Source organism: Phyllostomus discolor, chromosome 1 (genome assembly GCF_004126475.2).
Source record: "Phyllostomus discolor isolate MPI-MPIP mPhyDis1 chromosome 1, mPhyDis1.pri.v3, whole genome shotgun sequence".
Taxonomy (NCBI): domain Eukaryota; kingdom Metazoa; phylum Chordata; class Mammalia; order Chiroptera; family Phyllostomidae; genus Phyllostomus; species Phyllostomus discolor.
In genome coordinates this window covers 10,686,016-10,707,436 of record NC_040903.2, presented here as the reverse complement: position 1 = coordinate 10,707,436, position 21,421 = coordinate 10,686,016, and the positions used below count along the sequence as shown (strand labels likewise).

Genomic DNA, 21,421 nt, shown 5'->3' with positions numbered 1-21,421 from the left:
CACCGAGCTCTAACTGCAGGAACATCGAGGCCTCCCAGTCCCACTTACATCCAGCCCCATCTGTCGAACAGAACTCCCTTGCCTACACTCCCCAGGGGAAACCTTCCTGGCTCAACAGAACACCACAGCCCCGAACACATTCCCTGGCTAACCCTGTCCCCAGTGTTTAAAAAGCTTTTAAATAACCAGAGAAGGTGGCCTTAACTGCAGAGGTGTCCAACCCGTTATGCTATGAATGAATGTGGCCACTATGAATTTGTTGTGGTTGTTCATTATTTTTTTTAGTGTTTCCGTATTTAATTTGCCACCCAAGACAACTTTTCTTCTTTCAGTGTGGCCCAGAGATGCCAAAAGGTTGGACACCCCTGTTAGTTTTAGGACTTCTATTTCCTTAATCTACTTCTTTGAGAGTTGAAGTGTCCTTCATTCACAGAGCAGCTTAAATTATAAAATTATAACACATCACAAAAGAAAATCACTTGGTCCACTATGTGATATTGTCAAAGAAGATGGTAACAGAATATACTTGGCTGGGAAAGGACTCTGAACTGGATCATACCACCCGAAATGAAGACTCTTAAGAAAATTACTCCAAGTACTTCTACAAATCACACATTCTTATTTCTCAGAGATAGTGCTGAAGTTTCTCCAACTCATCGGCTTAATAATTTTAATGCTAGATGGCAGTCATTCCGCTTAAATTATATTTTCACAGCTTCTTTGAAAATGGACACTACCCTAGACATTGTGGCCTATTTGATAAGCAGCCTCTTCGCAAAGTGGTAGTTGAACAGTTTCCATCATAGCCAGCCTTGAGGTCAATTCTTCTGAGTCCCCTCAGTCAACGAAGATTAAAGCAGACAGTAGAACTCTATTAAGCCCATTTCTACGGCCCTTCTTAGAAGCTAAGCGCAAACATTTAAATATAAGTATCAATTCATATACATATTATAATCTTTACAACAGATTATATCCTGTTCCTTTGGTAAAACTAGTCCCGAAAGAATTATGATTAAAAAGGCAGTCTCTGGGTTGCTTTATTTGATTTTTTTTGTTTTAAATTTACTTAAACTGAGCCAATTAACCAGCAGGAAACACAAAGTAGAGGAATGATGCCAGATGCCTTGGGCTTTCCTTAGAGGTACAGGAAAGTCAGACTCCAGAGGAAGATCAGGTGGGTTAGGTGGCTACACCTTTACCTACTGGGGAGGTTCTGTCCAGTGAGTAAGATAGCAGGAGGACCTCACCGAGACCCTGGCTGGAATGGGGGCAGGGCTGTGGAAGGACAGTCTTCCTACTCGTGGAATCAATAACAACACTGAACTAATAGACTTGGCTACAAAGTCAAGTTCAGAAGAAGACAATCCGCTCTCCTTCCCTACAAACGCGAACCTGTGGGACTTCCCACAATGCAGGTGGGGGCCGTGCTGAGCAGTCTATTCTACACAGGCCAACAGTTTTTCCACAACGTCCATGAACACCAATAATCATTGCTATTTATTTTCCCAACACTTTGCAGCTTATCGCCCATCTGCACAGAATCATTCACATGGCTGAAAATCTAATTTTAAAAGCTTTCAGAAATGTGTTTTCACTATTACACATGAGGTCAGCGAACAAGCATTTTGGGGAGGAAAAGCCGATCCTGCCTACAACTCACATTACTCTCCTCCCCAAGAACTTCTGCTAATAGTGGATGACGTACTGACGTACTTGCTATGAAACCCTTACGGCCATTCACATCGCAGAGTTTGGAATTCTGGCCTTCAAAGGAACGTAGAAGAATAAATTTACAGCCCTTTTTAAATGCCCTGTAATAATATTTCCAGAATATTTATTCTCGAGAATAATATTTCTCGAATATTTATTCGAGAATAAATAGACTCAAGTACAAAAGCAATGTTTAAGAAGCTGACATTAAGAACCCCCAACTTGATAAGAAAGCGTGGCCAACTTCCTCTGAGGAGGAAGTGCAGGGGCCTGTTCCTCTTCAGAGCTCAATCACAAGAGTTCATAAAGAAGCGAGGTAGATCTCCCCAGCAACACACAACCAAAAGCGGAACAACACAACCACAGGAACACATACACAAACCAGTATGTGCTCAGTGCATACCACAACTGGAATCACTGGAAAACCAAACCATAAATTTCCATTACAAATAAAGGCATACTCTCAGTCCATTAATTTAGTGATGAATAAGTTCCAAGAAAGCACACTGAAACAAATCCAAAATATATTTAATGCAACGCAAGGCACTACCCAAAGCAACAATAAGTGTTTCAGTCCACTTACAGCCTGTAGAGCTTCGAAGTCCCAAGAAACAGCAACTCAGGAAACAGCTGAAGGTGATTTCTGTTTAAGCGCCTTTTGAGAAAAAAAAAGAAAAAGAATGAATGAATGAGAAAACAAAGCGTGCGTTACATAGAAAATACCCAGCAATGAGACTGTGATTTGATAGGCAGTGTCATGCCTCATCCTGTGTTTCAGGAAAGAAAAGAAATGCCATTCAAGAGAAGTCAGGCATTGCAAATCAGAAGTTGGTTACACCTTTTGTTACACGAGTCTTGACGGCAATTTTCCATCGTGCTTACTCAGAGGATGACTGCTGGGGCCCAAACGCACAGCCCATGCGACAGCAGTCAACCAGAACATACACAATGGAAAAGGATTGCATGACTCAGATTCCGGCGTCTAGGTAAGGGGAGAGCTCAACACAGAGCAGAGAAAGCACAGTAAGTGGCCCCTTAAAAGACTTCATACACTGTCCCAAATAACCTAAATTTTCAGCCAAGGTACCGTGGGGAGAAGAACATTTCCGTTTTGTTGGCGTTTCATTGAGCTGCAGGAAAAAAACGTGTGCAGAAGTGTCAGCGTGACAGGCAAAGTCAGAAGAAAACCGAAGTTCAAACCTCAACCCACAGTTTGTGGTCCTGAACTGAGTTTGAGACTGAGCTATTACTAAGTGGTGTCCAAAATGCTTAAATTATGTTTTTAAAATATTTAATATTGCAGGGATTTGAATGCTTTAGGAAAAAATATGATAGCAACTCTAACTCAATTTAAGCCCTGATGCTACATAGCTCAATTCTTTTAAATTATACACATTTGCTAAAGAGCGGGTCCGTTCTGGCCCAGATGGGTACATATTCCAACCCCATTCATTTCAGGTGTACAAGTTAACATTTCAGTAAAAAGAAACATCTATCGCTCTGGTTTTTCCAAATGCAAATAAAATGACTGCACACGGATGCTAAGTTCTCACCTAAATGATGTGCAGGCTGCTGCATAACTCCAGAAAAGAGTAAGAAGGTCCACATGCTAATGCTGCACTGAAGAAACTGCAGGTATTTCTTAAGTCTTAACGATAAAGGGGACAGTAAAAGAGGGGGTATCAATCAATCCTGACATATTTAAACGGTCACCAGGTGTAAGCAGAATTACACATTTGGTCTCCAGAGGGCAGACATGGCCATTATAACTCTTAAGAAAGCAGGTCCGAAGAAAATCCTGCCTAAGAATCACAGGTAATAAAAAATGGAATGATCTGTCTTGAGAAACTCTAAACTCCTTGTCCCACACATTTGCAAGCAGAGGTTTTCCTTGCTCACTCCCGCTCCCCACCTCGCCCCCACCGCCCACTGCCCCAGTGGCTCCCTGCACAGAGCGCCGTATAAAGCAATCCTGCACTAGGTGAAAACTCGGCCCGGTGAACTTCAGAAGTCCTTCCAACCCTAAAACGTCGTGAGGCTGTGACGGCAACCACAACCTTTGTAAGCAATTCATCCTCTAAAGAAGTCGGTCCTCTACAGAAACATGCTCAACCCTTGACACAATGAATACTCATAAAAAAGCATGCCAAGATAAATGGGGGCAAATAGTAAATTTAGTGGTGAAAGGATACACTTATTTCCCACTTACACTAATTGTTATGAATAAAGCACTTAGCAAGGTTGACATTCAAGTGCAACAAAGGCCTTTATTTATTTATTTGTCTCTGCTGGGCATGAGTCTGAAGAAGGAAAGCTTCCAGAATCTATTACTATCCGATCGTGATAAAATATTATTTACTTAGGACCTTGTTTTATTTTTTTTCTGAATAAAATTAGATTACAAAGATTCACAAGAGTGCTAATGAGACTTTTTCCAGGGAAGCAACCAGTCTTGGGAACACTCTCATTGTTCAAGAGCCAATCCTGATCTCTAAAGGGCAGAGATGGGCTTTCACAATCGGAGCCAAACCATCGGACTAACAAACACCATCCACGAGTCTCCAGCCCTGTCCCTGCAGAGGCAGCTCCCTGCACTGCCTGCCCTCCCTGTTCTCCCAATGGTACGTTCTTACATCCTCTGTGTGACTCCCCCGCTTCCTCTACAGTTAGTTCCTTCCTTTGCTGCAACCCTTGACTCAGCCAGACTGTATGATAGTTACTTACACACAGGTCCATTTCCCACCAGGCCACAGGTGGGAAACACAAGGCCCGTGGGCCGAATCCAGCCCTCCACCTTGTTTTATCCGGCCCAACACCTTGTTTCTACCCAGCAAAAGCACCAAGCTCTCACTTAACTGTTAAGCAGTAGTTACATTTATGCAGTCCTAAAATTACATTGGGCCCTTTGAAGGAAGCCATGAGGCTGATGTGAAAATGAGTTTGACATCTCCTCACTAGCTTGTAGCTCCTCAAGTATAAAGATTTCACATTTGCATTTTCTCCCTTCTACCCCAACACTCAATAGATTCTTAGGAATGAGGACTGACGACTCTTTTTGCATTGTGACAAGAATTCAGCAAAGCCAGAGCAGACATACTTTATATTCAACCAACTTTTCTCTGGCACGCTCTCTGAGGTTCCTGTCTGCCTCTCCAGTGAGCCCTGGTCCCACCACCTCACCTGACTTTCACTACACAGACCCTGCAAGGCCATCACCTCCACCTCCTTCCATCGACCTCCCTCCCTCTGCCATTCTTAACGTCATTGGAAGTTGGAGGGAGTTCCATTTCGGTTTTTTAAGAATTCAGGCATGTAGATGATGGAGAGCTGCCACTAGATTTGCTGTTAAGGGGCCTGCATCCGTGCAACTGCAGATATTGTGAGAAAGTGGATACTGCAGGTTGGGTACAAGCAGGGCCCCCTCCGTAGTTCCACATTCCCAGGGGTTTTCACTTCAGTCCGAAAGTAATGGCTATCATATCCCAGAAGCTTACTATGTGACGGCAGTCACAGCGCTGAGAGGTGTACGTGAAGGACTTCACTCGTTCTTCAGGACGACCCCATGCGTGAGGACTGCTGCTACTGCTGCTCTTGTGAATTCTGCCTTCCCCCAAATTCAAAGCTCTTGAATTCAAAGCTCTTGAATTCGGGGGAAGGCAGTCCAGAACATACACTCTGAAGAACTCCTCTCAGAGAGACACAGTCTAAACATTCCTAAACAATAATTCAAAATAATATAAGGCCGACATTTTCCTTTTTCGCAGTCTTTCCTTGGGAAAACCATAGCTTTACGTAGCCCATTTCTTAAATATCAATGAATGGGCCACCCGAAAATAAAACACCAAGTTTGATTGTTTTTATGAAACCTGGCTCTATGTTCAGCTCACTGTCTTAAAAGATCTATTTTAAATGCCTACAGTTGAGACTAAATGGAAATACATATGTTTTCCTCTGGATTCAGGTCATTTATCATTATTTCAGGAACATTCTCACAAATGATCTCATATGCATACAAGGCAAGGTAGTATCATGCAACATAGAGCAGGTAAGCAATGTTGCAACAAGCATAGAAGAGCAGTATGACCGTGCTTTTTCCTTGAAAAAAGTATTAATACACTTTTGGTTCCTGTTCCTCTATTCTTTCTACCACCAATACTAAGGATGAATGAAAACACAAATAGTAAAATAAAAATTGAAGCTCTTCCCAGAGTCAACCAAGGAAGACATTTAAAATCAGGAATTCTTGTGCAATGACTAAAAATTAAAATCCTTAAATTCAAGAGGGTTTAAAAAAAATCCAGAACTACTTTCAAGACTTTTAAGGTGCATCACAATGTCTAAATAGAGCTAGAGTCAAAGTAACCTCGAGTCTTTTAATACCACAGAACACTTCTTAGTGGCTTGAAGATGAAAGTGTCACAATAACAACTCGACTGGAAATGAGTTAGAGAAGTTAAAACCTGATAGTCCCACAACAGGAAGACGGCATGCCGTGAGTTAAGGGTATCTCAGCAGAGGATTTATAGGAGCCAGCATAAATTAGCTCCATAAACAGACCAGGTGGGTCGGTGGTCTACTGTTCTGAGCAAGGATACTCAATTGTGTCCGAGAGAGAGGTAACACAGATTCAGTGACAACCAGCTCTTGGCTCATCCCCAGCTAGATGGGATCTGCCCACAAAATCTCAAGAGCTGATTGAGCAATCTCTGGGTAGTAATTCATCGTGTCAGAAAGGTGTCTGAGATGAGTCTCCGAGACATGCTTTCTTAGGCCAAAAATGAGAGGGATCCCAGTAACTGTCTCCTCTGTGCTGTGGGCTGTTTTTGAGTGTGACTTCAGCGGCGTGCATGGTCTTTCTGTAAGGCACACAACAACACTGTCCTCTGAAATGCTGATTCTCAACCACCTCGATGTGGAGGGCAGCTTGAGCATTATTGACAAGCATTGTTTCAAACGATCTGTCAGCTGCGCCCGTCACTTGCCCATTGCTAGAAGTAAGTCTCTTGCTGTTTTTCAACTTGCACCTCCATTCAATTAAGATTTGCCACCTTTGCCCCAATTCAAAATGTGAAGTAAAAACAGTTTTACCAAAGCCCGTGAAAAATGTATGCCTCATACTGACCTGCGTAAATGTAAGGTTTACATTTAGCAGTGTGCCTGTTCTGTAACAGTGTTTAATATATGCTACCTTAAAAAGTCTACCAGTTATAATCTCCTACTTCTCACATATCTAAATGCCTTCTTCTCTGTTAAATTTTCACTTGTCTTTTTAAATTTATTATCTGCACATTTTTGAAGCCAAGATTTTTAATATCAGCCTACTAGTAGCTAAATAAAATAAAATTTGTAGTTTTAGCAGTGATGTTGATCATTTCATTTTCTGTATTTCATTGCAGAGAGGTCAAAACTTATTAGTAAAAACGTTGCTTCCTCTTCGCTGCCCTTACTTCTTGGCATTTCTCTATGTGTCCAGAAAGATCACGAGAAAGACTCCAAAGCAAAACCTGCAAGGAGTCTTGTACTTTCTTCACCTCTTGTCTACTGGTCATATGCTGTCTAACAAAAAAGTCAGAATGAAAACAATAATATATATGAATGTTCAAAGGTCAAATTTATTACGTACACATTTTAGTAGCTGCATTATATAATTGTTAGACTGAACTTTTGAAAAACTAGGGATGTTGCAATACATGAAAAATACATAACTTTTTTTGAAATACATAATGCTTTACGTGCCACGCCCCAAGCATTTTATAAAACCAGGCGCATTATCTTATTTGAATCATGTACCACGCCACCATGAGATAATAATTATCTCTGTCCTAAAGGGGTTGAAACACAAGTTTTAAAAGATAAAGCAATTTGATTAAGATCTCACAGTTGGAGTTGAAACCATGGGTTTACTGATGTCAACCTTACCTATTCTTTCTGATTTTAAAAGGGGGGAGAGGAGTTGGTAATTGCTTAAAAAGCTTAATCAATAGTACAACCAATGAGAATTTGGTATGTTCTAGAGGACACCAGGCAACAGCATATAAAATTCCCAGGTGCCTTAGCACAAGGGAGTCTAGGTTATCCACACCCCATGCACCTCTGCCAGGACCTAGAACAGCAGCTCATAGCTGGAGAAATACCCACCAGCCTCCAGAGCAGATGGACCCTGCAAACAGGACAACCCCGTAAATTTTTGTCAAGATTATCTTAGAGCACCATTCCAGTTGTATTAGTACAAAATCAGCCCTGTGGTTCCCAAACTTTCATTCTGACAGCATTTTCACCAATTATCTTTTCCAGTCCAGCAATAAAAATTGCTTTAAAAAAAAAAAAAAACAAGAGCAATGTAAAGTCTATGCAGGAAAGCCTCTCACTCTTGTTTAAAATTGTGAAATCCGTCTAGAGGGCATATTTCAAGCAGAAAGGTATCCAACAGGAATGAAAGACAGAATTCAATGTAAAATATTTGACATTCACTGCTTCCACAAATACATTGTAACAGTGCAAACCAAACTACTCATTTCAGGAGAGGTATAAAAGGCACAGCATCCAGCAAACACTGTCACAAAGGATGAGCCCAAAACAGATGTGGGAAAAATAAACAGCCTTGCCTGCTTCGGAATTTATAAAACAGTCCCCAAAGAGCAAACAGGCCTTCTCCCCACCGCTCAACTTCAAGGCCCGTAAAAAAAAAAAAAAAAAAAAAAAAAAAAAAACGCTGCATGAGAAACCCTCCCGATGGATTCAGTGTTAGGCTCAACTTCTAACAGTCCACGTGCATTTAAGCCCTAGGAGACCACAGTCCGTAAATGTAATTGAAAATAGTTCAGTCCTGCTTATATGTACAGGTGAGAACTGACACCGAATGGGTATCACAGATGAGGGGATACACTATATCCCTGAACATTTTTGTACCACGCAGAGTACCTACTCAGCCTCCCTTACTGACATGTTCTTCCAAGAGCCTTTCCCAAGAAAGGCACCACACTGATTTTAAACTTGGGTATAAAGTTGCCAGACAACAATTCTTTTGAGACGAGCTTGCATTCTTTTCCAAGGAGATTAGCGTGCGAGTTTGCCCTGACTTTACGTAGAGGAATGTGTTATGGGTTGCCCATAGACGTGGAGGATTAGTGAGAGGAGGGGCCCTCTACGAGTCCTCGAGGGGCAGGGGATAAGTGGCGCTTCCCTTCAGACCTGTTCCACAGCATATTCTGTTCTTGAACTCAGATGGAACCACCCACACCACAGCCTCCAGAGCCTCATCCTCACACTGGCTGCCACCTGCTTCTATGCAAACGGGCACACACAGAAAAACTAATTCAGCACCACCTTAAAAATAAGTGTGGCTTGGACATACCCTTTTAGGACACTGCTGTGCTGAGTCACGTTTAGGCTCCACGATCATGGACTTTAGACTTTCGTGAACTAAAATGAGCATTTTTACATCATCTTCAACCCTAAAATATTAAGTAAACAGGTATACTTTCCAAGATTCCTTACGCAGTTTTATTATACTGTTATTTTTAGGATTCATTGCTCAAAGTAAACATAAATATAAAATGGCAACGTTAGTCCGAAAATGTTTTTGACTACCCTAGAAAATCTGAAAAACATTCTCATGCTCTTGTGTTTGTGTTACCAAGGAACTTGCAAAAGCAGATGATTTTCACCAATGAAATATGGAAGGAGCCTGGGTCTCTTTAAAAGGCCGAAAATAGACCTTTAATGATTGCAACATAATCCCATAAACTGCAAACGAACAACAAAACTTTACACCAGCACACAAAAGTCCTAGCTCCCAATGTGATGTTTTAACCCTCTACAACATTATTCGCCAGCCAAGAAATACCTTGAACTGACAGGTTTTCATGGAGACTTTATTACAGATATATACAAGCATCTTCTGTGAAGTATAAAAAAGAAGTGTATGTCCTAAATGCTTCAGCTCTGTACTGTAGCTTATTTGTAGTTTGTTTTCCTTAAAGAATTTCCTTTGAAATTCCCCAGCTATTTCAGTGCATTAGATTTCTTTTGAATATTTTTGATTAAGCAACGTGAGATCCACTAACACAGCGTACATGGGGCACCTTCTCCAGGCTTCTCTTCCACCCCAGATACGCGGGTGCGACTGGCAGCAAGAGCATCCATGCACAGGTGCTGCTACCCACATCGGCTCTGGGAGAACAGTCAGAAACTGCCAAAACAGCGGGCAGTGTGTGCTCACGGTGTGTTAGCATGACTCAAACACTTTTACAGTGCTTCACAAGCATGTTCTGATGATGGTCATTTCATCTGATGTTTTCCACACAACAGAAAGAAGGGAGGCCCTGGCTGGTGTGGCTCAGTGGACTGAGGTCTGGCCTAGGAACCAAAGGGTCTCCAGTTCAATTCCCAGTCAGGGCATATGCCTGGGTTGCAGGCCAAGTCCCCAGTAGGGGACATGCAAGAGGCAACCACACAGTGGTATTTCTCTCCCTCTCTTTCTCCTTCCCTTTCCCTGTCCCTAAAAATAAATTTTAAAAAAATTTTGGAAGGAAGGGAGGGAGGAGAGGAGGTGGGGAAGGAGGGAGGGAGGATTTTAATATCCATCCACTTGACATTTTCACTAATAACCTGGCATTTCATCAATTCTTTGAAGTGGGGTGGGGGGCAAACAAACAAATCTTTCTCTTGTAACGATGATGGTTTGACTTACAAATAATGCTAAAATTAAAATCAACTTAACGGCCTGACCCTGGTTCTTACAGATTAAAAGTTGGATTTCTAAAAAGCCACAGATGTTGTCTTCTGTTTTCAGATTTGTCTTCTCTCTCTTGATCGAGTGAAAACTCTAACAACATATAATAAAATTTAAAATCTTACCATTTTAAAATACACAACATCATTTGGAATTGTTTTCATTTTTATCATGTTACAATGAAAAATAACTTCGAACCATAAATTGTATGCAAATGAAATTAACTTTATTTTATTTTGTTCTCACAAGGAATAAAAATTAAGTTACTATAAATATTGTATGAATGGCATTTACAGCATAAACCTGCATTTTAAAACCTTTTCATAATTTAGAGTTTTGATTAAGAAATTCACATCTAAATTGCTAAAAGCACATAAGCTCATACAACATATACTTAGCTAAAAGTTAATTCATTGATTAACTGCTTTTTCTCACATTGTCTCTTGTAGCTTTTTGGAAAAAAAATAAGTCAATATTTGTGACATTAGTGATACCTCCAACTAAAATAGGAATATATATCACAGGCCATAGAAATTTGATTATGGAAGTCTCAGGGTAGCTTTTTTATTTTTACTTTTTAATATAATACACTGAATAAAATATACTAAAATAGTTTGTTTCACAATACCTCGAATGCATTCTTAAGCAAAACTGCCCTGCCATTTAATGTATTTTAAAAAATAAATATTTGAGAAGTGTATCCACAATGTTCCTAAGGAATGGTTTTGAATTCCCGAGTCCCAAGGAGATGAATTGGCTGTCAGATAACAATGCGCTTCCATCAGATGGACTTGGCAGTTGTAAACAAAAGGAATTTTCTCAGGTTTTCCTTACAAATATGAAATATTTGCTCTCGGCCAACAGCTGGGGTGATTTAAAGAAGTCTTGCATATATATTAGTTTTCATTCAAAATTACGAGTCCCCCTCCCACTCTGCGAAGACATCTGACCGCATCTTAGTAGAAGTGCAATTTGTTCTGCGATGAAGTGGCAGTACCAGGGGAGGTCAGCGGCAAGGACATGTACCTGCTTACCGCTCTAATCCAACTTCAGATCAGGAGGTGTCGGGTTAATAATTTTTAGGAAATGTTAATTTACTCGGGATGAAAAGTTTAAATGATTCTCTGCAGTGGCTTGAAAAATAATGAGAACGTGTGTTATGTTGCAGTGCTCCTGAAAATATTCAAAACTATTATATAACCAAAATAGAAACTGCATATGAAAAGCCATCAAGTTGCCTTCAAAAATGTGGAAGGTGTTGAATAACCAAAACCTCTAGGTTTCCACGTGGTGACTAATTAAGTCAAGTTATTTGTGAAAAACCTGTTAATATTTAAAGGATAATTTAAAATCATGTATTCACCTGATCGAGCATTAAAAATATATTGATACTTTTTAAATGAATGAATTAAAAATACCTTTGCAAAGTAATGACTAGGAACTTGCCATTCATAAAAGCTTACAAAAGAAATCAAAGGATAACTACTTTCAGTTTTTTATAAAGTAAGAGAACTTATGGACTTTCTTGTGAATTTAATCAAATGCTTACCTTGTTTTTACTCCTATCTCCCACACTAGCTCAAAGTAGTAATTTTAAATTTATGTTGAATTCCACAATAATATATTACTATAAGATTGATCATGGATGAAATTTTATAATAAAATAAATTAAATGTCTGTTCAATTTACTTGAGGCCATAAACAGGTAGCCCATATTTTCAAACATCTTAGAAGTTGACAAGCAATTTTCTACTTAAAGACAAATACACAGAATTAACTTTTGCCCAGTAATGTGAGTGCACTGTGCCTAAAGTGGACTTCGTATTTCATTATTTATATCTTGTATTTTTACCCAAAGTGCCTATTAAAGTAGGCATGGAAACTTGTTAAAATAATCATTTACACTTTTAATAGAGCTGTATTTGCCCTTAAAATGCCAATCTGGTAAACATGTATTATCAAGACATATGAGACATGGAATTCATGTATCAAATTACAAAGTGTATAATTTATCCTAATTATTACAGAGGTTTTGTCTTTTGTAGATACACACTGTAGATATAAATAATAATAGTCCTCAAGTAATATACACCAACCCTTACAATTTTGCATCTAAAAATATGTATGTATTGTGAAGTCTGAAGTCCACATTTGATCTTGTTGGAAAAAAAACAATCAAAGTTAAAATGACCACTCTTTGAGAACATAATTCTTACTTCCACTTCTACTAGTCTTTACATTATTTGTCTAGCAGAAATATGTAGAAAGTTACTATAAAATGAAATAAATTTGTGAATAAAAGTAATTAACAATATTCACCATAAGTGTTAAATGTCAGAAAGCAAATCTTTCATCATTAAGATTTTAAAATATTTCTTCAAATGTCACTAATGACACACAAAGCAACAACATGGAAATGAATACTATCAGCAAAAGTTCTTTTCCATACGCTCCATAAATGCAAATAAAATTACCACCTCTCTTTCTACCTAAGCAAATAAAACAAACTAGAAGAACAATAAGAAAACCACACACATCTCTTAGTCCCACAGCAGAGCTTACCAAGGAAGCAAATGTTGCAAGAAGGTAAGTCTGTATCTTTCAGCTGTATTTCAAGTTAGTCCCGCTTATGTAAAAGTTCTACAATGTCTATTTTTAAATGAGTCTGAAAGCCACTTACTCAACCTCTTGCTTCTATAAACTTTCAAAGACTAAGACATGAAATTAAAGACACGGTCTTTGAAATTGAAGGATTTTTGAAAATACCACTATGTCATCCTAAGTTTGAACCGAAAATACTTACAGTCTCTCCAGTTCCTTAAGATCCTGGAATGCTCCTCTTTCGATGGTGCTGATCTTATTCTCCATGAGCTGACTGAAATGCAAAGAACAACAGGAGTCTTAATGTCACCCCTCATCAGCTGAGAGCGTTTCAGGCAGCAACTGAAAACTTGCAACCTCTTTCCTGTTATAAAGTTAAATCTTGCCCTGGTCTGAGATACAGTATCAAATTTAACTATGATGTATTTGAAAGAAGTCAGGCAGGGGAAATAGCGCCCACATCACAAAACTTTCATTGAAAAAAACCCTCCAAGAGTTTGTCGTGAAATTTACTGGTCAAGACCCTGAACCTTAAACTACAGTAGATTCTGAAGAACCACCGTGGCCCTGTAGCTTTGATGGCTGCTTTTCTGGTAAACTGACTTTCAAGGGAAGTCTTAACTATGAGAATCAGGATACAGTAATCCATCACACACATACTTCAACTCCCATGCACCACGAGCTGGAAAAATGTGTAATGGTCAAAGTGTGTCTTTCAAAAAATGAACACTAAACACGGAGTGATCAAAAGTGTATGTTCACTGTGCTGTAAATATTTACAAATCTGTGGGTAGAAGAATTTTACATGACATTGAACCTCAAATGCTGTTCACTCAGAGCTAATTTAACCCACTAATTAAAGAAGTAATCAAATTACAACATATTTATAAAACCTACAAAGGTATAACATATAAATAACGATTCAGAATATGGCCACTGTACTTTTATACAGAAACATTTCCCACCATACACTCTGTGAAAAGCTGGATTGCTTGATTTTAATTTTAGAAATTTTGTCTGTGTTGTTTGCTAGAAAAGGTTGGACATTTCTATAACAGTAATAAAAATGAGGACCCACTTAAAGTATTTCTACTTAATCTCAAATCCTAAAAGTGCATGAAATATCTCACATTATTTATTCATACTGTGAAAGCAATTATTTTTTATTTTTATAGACATAAGGCACTTGGGGTATTGTATCACAAATACTTGAGGTTATTTCTATAATACTGTTTCTGTGGCCTGCATCCTATCTTAAAATAAAAGCCTGCATTTTTATTAAAAGTTGTAGTACAGTGATAAACTAAAAAAGAAAGGGAATCAAGACCATTTAAATGTTTATGTTTCTGTCATTGGGACAGTTTTTAAAACTGAGACCAATAATGACTGAAAATATGCAAGTTTAAAAAACAAAAGAAAATTCATCAAAACACAGAAGAACAACATACTTACAGAACTCTTAAATGTCTAAGACCAGCAAAATCCGTTTTGGTAATCCGTGTGATGTTATTTCCATTCAAATCCCTGAGAGAAAACAAGTAGGAAAATGAAAGTTCCACTTTATTTCTATCACTGTCTAGTTAAACAAAGAAAAATATAAACTAAATAAGAACCTGATGATTACAGATCAGTTCCAACGACTAAAGTAGTTTACACAGAAAAAGAGAGCAGGGGAGTAACCTCTGAAAGACGTTTTTAAAAATGATTCTCAACAGGTTTACAGAGTCCGTGCTTGCTGGCACGTGACAAGAAAATGAAGTGATTATGTTATCACAAGAAGTTCTCTTTTGTGTGTGTCTGGGAGGGCTTGCAACCTTTGTGGGGGGGTTTGTTTTGTTGTTCTTTAATCATTTTCGTTGTTTCAATTACAGTTGATGTACAATCTTATATTAGTTTCAGGTATACACCCTAGTGATCAGATATTATATAGCTAACTGCGTGATCATCCCGATAAACCTCATGCCCATCTGACACCATATATAATTACTAAAATATCATTGACTATGTTGTACTTTACATCCCTATGACTCTTCTGCAACAACCAACTTGTACTTTCTTAATCACTTCACCTTTATCACCCATCCCCAGCCCTCCTCCCATCTGGCAACCATCAAAATGTTCTCTGCATCTACTCGTCTGTTTCTGTTCTGCTTGTTCATTTATTTTGCTTCTCAGCTTCCACTGTTGATATATATCTATTGCCATTTTGTTGTTTATACTTTTCATCTTTTTAAAATCTCTTCCTAAGGAAGATCCTTTAACACTCCATGTAATACTGGTTTGGTGGTGATGAATTTCAAGAGCGTTTTCTTGTCTGGAAAGCTCTTTATATGTCTTTTGATTCTAAATGATAGCCTCCCTAACCTGCTGGAGAAAACAGACATACAAGTCCAGGAAGCAGAGAGAGTCCCAAACAAAATGAACCCAAAGAGGCCCACAGCAAGACACACCATAACTAAAATGTAAAAGGTTAAAGACAAAGAGAGAATCTTAAAAGCAGCAAGAGAAAAGCAGGTAGTTACCTGCAAGGGAACTCCCATAAGACTGTCAGCTGATTTCTCAACAGAAGCTTTGCAGGCCAGAGAGAGAGTGGCAAGAAATATTCAAAGCGCTGAAAAGCAAGGCCTTACAACCTAGATTTCACTATTGCCCTTTTGATTCTGTAAGGTATGTGTACATAACTTCCCAGGTATTCTATTTACTATTACCGGCAGGCACACTCCCAAAGAGTTCCTTTCCAAAAGGGAATGAACGGTACTCTAAGACTACTCAAGAAGAAATTCTGAAAATCCAAAAAGGCCATCCTGGGGCGCAGGCAGGGCGGCTAAACTTCCAAAGGCAAGGAAAAAGGGAGCGTGCCATCAAAAGACCTGCCCCTCAAAGGCTCGCGTTTTATAGGCTTTCCCTTCCCAACAATTCTGCGTCTGTGTGAAAGCTCCCCTCTCTGTTCCGAGCTCAGGCAGCCCCCGCGGTGCCTGTGACGCCAAAACCACGGGCGGGAGCAGCGATGGAAACAGCGTTCAGGCCCCGACTTGTTTGCTTGCTCAGATTTCAGCACCACGGTTTCTTCCAGGAGTCACAGCCCCTTCCTTCTCTGGCATCTTAGGTCAAGATCTAAACTTGCCCTGGTTCCAATCACTTCAAGTAAAACCAGGCTTCGCCCTGGTCTGAATGTTCTCCTTCACGGAAGTGAGTTTCCTCCTACCTTGCCTTTCAAACACCGTGTTCGGAATCTGTGTGTAATGTGCTTATTGTGTCATGGATAGCATTTTATCAGCCAGCACTGCGTAAACTATATTTTCTTAAAAAAAATCTTTATAGATTCCTCATAGGGATATTTGTTTTTTTCAAGGACCTGAAACTCAATTGCTATTTTGTCTGGTTTTGTTGACTAAGCTAGGTTAGTGCTTGCACTTGAAACTGTTCTGAGTAGCCTGAAATGGCAGATGCTGCAACAAAATTTGCATTGCTCTCTCCCCAACCCACTTTCCATACTCAGCAAAGTACCGTCCAGTTACTCCTACAATTGTTGGGATCTCTCACCAGCAATCTGACATAACACGAATGCCTACCCACCCACCGCCACCCCAGACAAATGCGGTGGGTCACATTTTGACAAGGCACCCTTGGTAGATACAGCCCCAACTTGCCCAGCGCCGCGGGCCTGGGAAGAAGTGCGGCTGGGGGTGGGGGAGCCATTTGCAAAGGCTCAAGGACTCAACAACACTGGCCTTTAAACGGAGGGCCAGGCAAATGGGTTAGGTAAGTGCCGCTGCGGCCCTGCGGGGGAAGACTTGCGGATTGGAGCTAGTCCTCTCCGCGGCAGGCAACTCTCACACCCCGGGGGGCACAGAGGCCCGAGACTGGAGTTGGGGAGTGCTCTCCCCCGGTGCCCTTGTCCCGCACCCGCCGCGTCCGCCGGGCCCACGCGCAAGGGCGAATGGAGCGCGCCCAGGGCGCTGGGGCAGAGCCGGGCGGTGGCCTCGGCGATCACAAAGAATGGTCTCCATGCTCCACTTCCCTGAACTCAAGAAGCGCCCCACAAGGAGCGCGTGGGCCGTCAACACCGGCTCCGCGATTACTTCTTCATTAGAGACTCGCGGAGACAGGGAGGGAGGCGGGGATGTCTGCGGGCAGTCGAGCGCGGAGAGAGGAAGGAAGGGGAGCTGCTGCCACGTGAAGGGGCGCAGAAACTGCCAGAAAGGTGAACGGGGGCACCGGGGCTCCGCAGAAAGAGCCGGAGGGGGCAGCCGAGGGCTGCGAGGTCGCCGAAGCGGTCAGACCCGAGTCGACTGGGTCGGGCTGGAGAGGCAACCCTAACTTCGCCCAACGGTGGGACGTGGTCCTCCTCCTCTGCAGTCGCTCGCTCGGACAGGTCTCTAGGGACCCGCAGCCGCCCGCTCTTCCTGGGGGGGGGGGGGGGGGGCGATGGGGGCGGGAAATAGGCGCGGGGTGCTGCGCGCTGCCACTGTGGAGCTGCCGCCTTCCTGGGGCATCCTTCCCTCCGCGGCCTGTGAGAAGCGCCCCGGGTGGACCCAGACGCCCCACGACCCCTTCCCCCCCCTTCGGACCCAGCAAGGCGACACAAAGCCAGGGAGTGCTCATTTCTCCCTTTTGAGTCTCCGCGCCAGTCCCCCGCACCCTCCGTAGCGACTAGGAGTGGGGACTGGGCCCTGAAACTGACCCGCGAACCTTGGCAGTGGCAAGGTGACTCGGTTTACTGATTCTGGAGAACAAAGTCGCGTTTTCCTCGCCCCGAGCATCCGCGAGCATTGCCCCCACTCTCTCCCCGCCTCCCCAGCCCCAGAGAACTCGACCACACGGGACTGCGTGTGGCGGGACCAGAGCGGGAAGAAGGGACCAAGCGCTGTTGCCAGCGGGCCCGCCCCTCTTTGGGCAGTGACCCCTCCTTGGGCAGCGCCCTCCGATCCCTCACCCTCCCAGAGGCTTCACCCCAGGATGCGCATGCAGAGCTAATGCAGGCTGCCCCAGGCACAGGGGCTGGTGCTGCGAGGTCCCTCCAGTCTCCATGCACGACACAGACGGGGGTGGGGGGTGGAGGAAGAGCCCATACTCACAGTCTCTCCGTGTTGCGGGGGATATTCCTGGGCACGCTGCGCAGCGCTAGCCCGTGACAGTCCACTGTGCTGCCCGAGCAGGAGCATTGCGCCGGACACGCTTGAGGCGCCACCTCGTTCAGGATCGCCAGCACTAACCCCAGAGACAGGGACAGCGTCTGCCAGCCGACGCCAGGCATCTTCCCCTGCCTCCTCCTCGCTCGCCAGTGCCGGGGGTTTCTCTTCAGCACGTTGCTCGGCGCAAACTGCGCTGTGGCTGAGGCCCAGTGTCTGGTGCAGGGCTAGCAACCCAGCGTCCGGGTAGATGTGCACAAAATAATATGGAAGTAACAGTTATAATATTCAAGGTAGAAGAGCTGACACAGGTACACGCCTCCCACCTCCCCTCCACCCTCCTCTAGCAGGGCAGGCGCTCCTTGGGCAACTTTAGGTCCTGAAGATTAATCGGCCTGGCCAAGGCTGCAGGAAGACCCCAGAGCAGCCGAGAGGAGATCACGCGTCGCAAAGATCAACTTGGCGGTAAAAGAGCTGGAGCTCCCAATAGCCGCGAAGATGCAGGAGCCAGTTGCGCGGGGAAGGGGGCTACTCGGATTCCACGACCCCTTCTGCAAATCCGACTCCAGAGGGGAGGGCAAGAGGTTCTCAACAGCAATGGTGGCCTTGATTACAGTGGGCTCTCCGAAGCTAGAAGGCGCAGGAGCCCCGTGAGCCAGGAGCCGAGCGCGCCGGGCGAATGGGCATGGCGCTCGGGGGCGCACAGGGCGGCGCGCAGCCCGGGGGGCGCGGGGAGGCACTGCGAGGCGCCCAGCGTGGCTCACTCACGCGTCTTCCCCCCTGGCCTGTGGCTCCTCGGCAGCCCCGACCGGTCTTCGCCGTCTCCCGACAGCCCAGGGCGGTTTGCAAACACACATGCACTTCACTGAATGATGTCTCCGCAATCCCGCCTCCCGCCGGGCGTCCTTGGCGACGGTCCGCACCGGGGCCTTCCCCGAGGTCAAGCAGAAAAGACAAAAGGGCAATGGGGCCGCCTCAGCCGGCTTGGATATCCACTAGTCAAGACCCTGGCAGAGAAAATCCAAGAGGCCAAGTGGAGGACGAGAGCTTCTGCGAGGACGGCAGGGGGCTGCTCCAGGCCCGCCTGAAGGAGTGGAAAGGTCAAGGTGGAGGTGTCCGCGTCCTGGGTCCTGCCGGAGTGTCCTGGGGAGATGGCGAGGTGGCAGCTGGGCCAGTGGGATTCGTGACTCCGAAGAGAGCCCAGGAGGCAGCTAAATGGCAGTCCCGTGCGCGCGCGTGTCAAACCCTCTGGTCTCCCGGATACGGCGCAGCTCCGCAGCAGACACCTGATGGCAAAGGTAGAAGAAACAAGAGCGGGCTCCCCCGGCTAGGCGCAGCCCCTCGGCCGCCCCTCGACAGCCGCCCACAAGTGGGTCCTCCTGCTCAAAGTGCAGGAACTTTTCCCAGGCTTTGAATCCTGCCAGCCACGGCCACGGCGGGAGTCCTCCTGCCGCCGTCGCGACGCCGGTCTCCTGGCGCTGCACCTGACTCGGCGTCCGGCGTCCGCAGTCCTGGGCAGCCCGTCTGCTTCTGGCCCCCTCACCTCTCCCGGCTGCTTCCGCTTCTCCCTCTCCAGGGACGGAGACGGGGGGAGAGGGGAGGCGGCGACGGGGAGCGGGGACTCGGTGGCTCTGCTGACTCCCGAGCTCCTGGCAAGTCTCTAAACAATAGGACGGACGAGGCAGCCCCAGCCTCCTGCGGCTGCGGGAAGGTGGATCGCTGGTGTAACTGGAGTTGTTCACTCGGGCTGCCCGGCGCTCAGCGCAGCAGAACAAAAAACCTGCCCCGCGCCTCCGGAGAAGGTTTTGGGGGCCCCCGGACGCGCCTCTTTCTCCTCAGCAGTCCCGCCGTGCCCGGAAAGCTCGGCAGTCCCTGGCAGCGCCGCGGAGCCACGACGCTCCCATCCCTCGCCGCTGCCGCCGCCTTTTTTTTAACCACCGTCTGCGGCAGCCACCGCCACCGCCGCCGCCACCGCCACCAGTGCCGCCGCCGCCACCAGCTCGCGCGGTCCGCACGCTCCCCAAATAAATAACCCCAAGTCAGAAGTTAAGCCGGCGCCGGCCTTATATACCCACCCGAGCCCCCACCCCTCGGCCCCGCCCCGCGCCGCCCGGCGCCGCCCACTGGCTGCGCGCTGGGAGCCCGCACCTCGCCGCCGGGGAGAGGTGAGGCCCCGGCGGTCTGCGCCAGGCGGAGGCGGTGGTGGCGGGTGGCGCGTCTCCGCGCGCCTCGGCTCGCGCCCTGGCTCCCACGCGCAGTAAAGTTTGCGGGAGGAACGAGGTTCCCGCACCCCCGCCCGGGGCCGCAGAGGTGACCCAGCCTCGGAAATGGTGGTTCGCCGCCGAGGGGGGAATGGGGAGAGGGCGGCTTTGAACGCGACTCGCAGACAGCCCCGCCAGTCGGTGCCTCTGCTGCAGCCTTTGCCAGGCGATCCGAAGGGGGTTGCTCAGTGTTTGCAGCGCAGCGAGGGAGAGAGAGAGATTATGATTTAAAATAATAAAAAAAAATTCTACCGAAATAGATTTCCCTGCGCTCACAGACACACACATGTGTATTTTGGGGAGCTTCAAAGTTCAGAGTTTTTCCAAGTTGGAAAACGGTGTTTTGCAACCTTCTCACCAGCCTTCCCATTTCCGAAATACCGCCTTCCGTTTAACCCTTTCCTTATAATCACACACTTGACAACACCCTGCTCAGCCGACGTCTTGAATTTATAATGCACTCACAAAACTCCAAGGGCTTGAATGTGTGTGTGATTTTACTCACTTAGGAGGGGAAAAAAATAAATTCCTAGCAACACACACTGTACCAGAAGGTTTGCTTTATTTCGGGGAAGTTATGGATATTTTTTCCTCACTATATTTTGGAAGAGAATTTCCTTGTTTCTTTTTGTCATTTTAGTGTGATGTGTGTCTGGCAACTGCTACTGCTCCCCAGCCCCCCACACACCCCACAAAACCAAAATCACCGGTGGTTTGAATTGACACACAGATTGGTCAACAACTTTGCATGAATTTAAACGCCTCACCCAGCCCTTCCTTGTCCGATTCCATCAGGCCTTTCACAGGAATCTGTGCAAACCCCCAGCCTCATGCTACTCTCACGGTGTGACAATTACTTGTATAATTATGTGTCACCCACTTGAAAGAAAGAGGATCTGTCCAATTCCTTTTTTATTTCCAGCGTTTAACAATACCCTGGACACATAGTAGGAGCTCTGAAATTGACCGATTTCTTTAACACA

General features: G+C 44.6%; 1 protein-coding gene across 13 annotated transcripts in view; it reads right to left on the bottom strand.

Annotated features, from left to right (window-relative positions):
* SLIT2 (slit guidance ligand 2) overlaps positions 1-20,180 on the bottom strand; it is a 329,343-nt gene extending 309,163 nt beyond the window's left edge. For 5 of the 13 annotated variants that reach the window (XM_036019209.1, XM_036019239.1, XM_036019222.1 and 2 more), the window contains exons 1-4: positions 18,124-20,180; positions 14,498-14,569; positions 13,248-13,319; positions 2,294-2,365 (exon numbers count right to left, since the gene is read on the bottom strand). In XM_036019209.1, coding sequence (XP_035875102.1) covers positions 2,294-2,365; positions 13,248-13,319; positions 14,498-14,569; positions 18,124-18,302 — 395 coding nt within the window. In that variant the 5' untranslated portion in view covers positions 18,303-20,180. The remainder of the gene's footprint in view (positions 1-2,293; positions 2,366-13,247; positions 13,320-14,497; positions 14,570-18,123) is intronic. The other 8 variants (XM_036019228.1, XM_036019251.1, XM_036019248.1 and 5 more) reach the window with 2 other exon arrangements.
* Between the last annotated feature and the right edge of the window lie 1,241 nt (positions 20,181-21,421).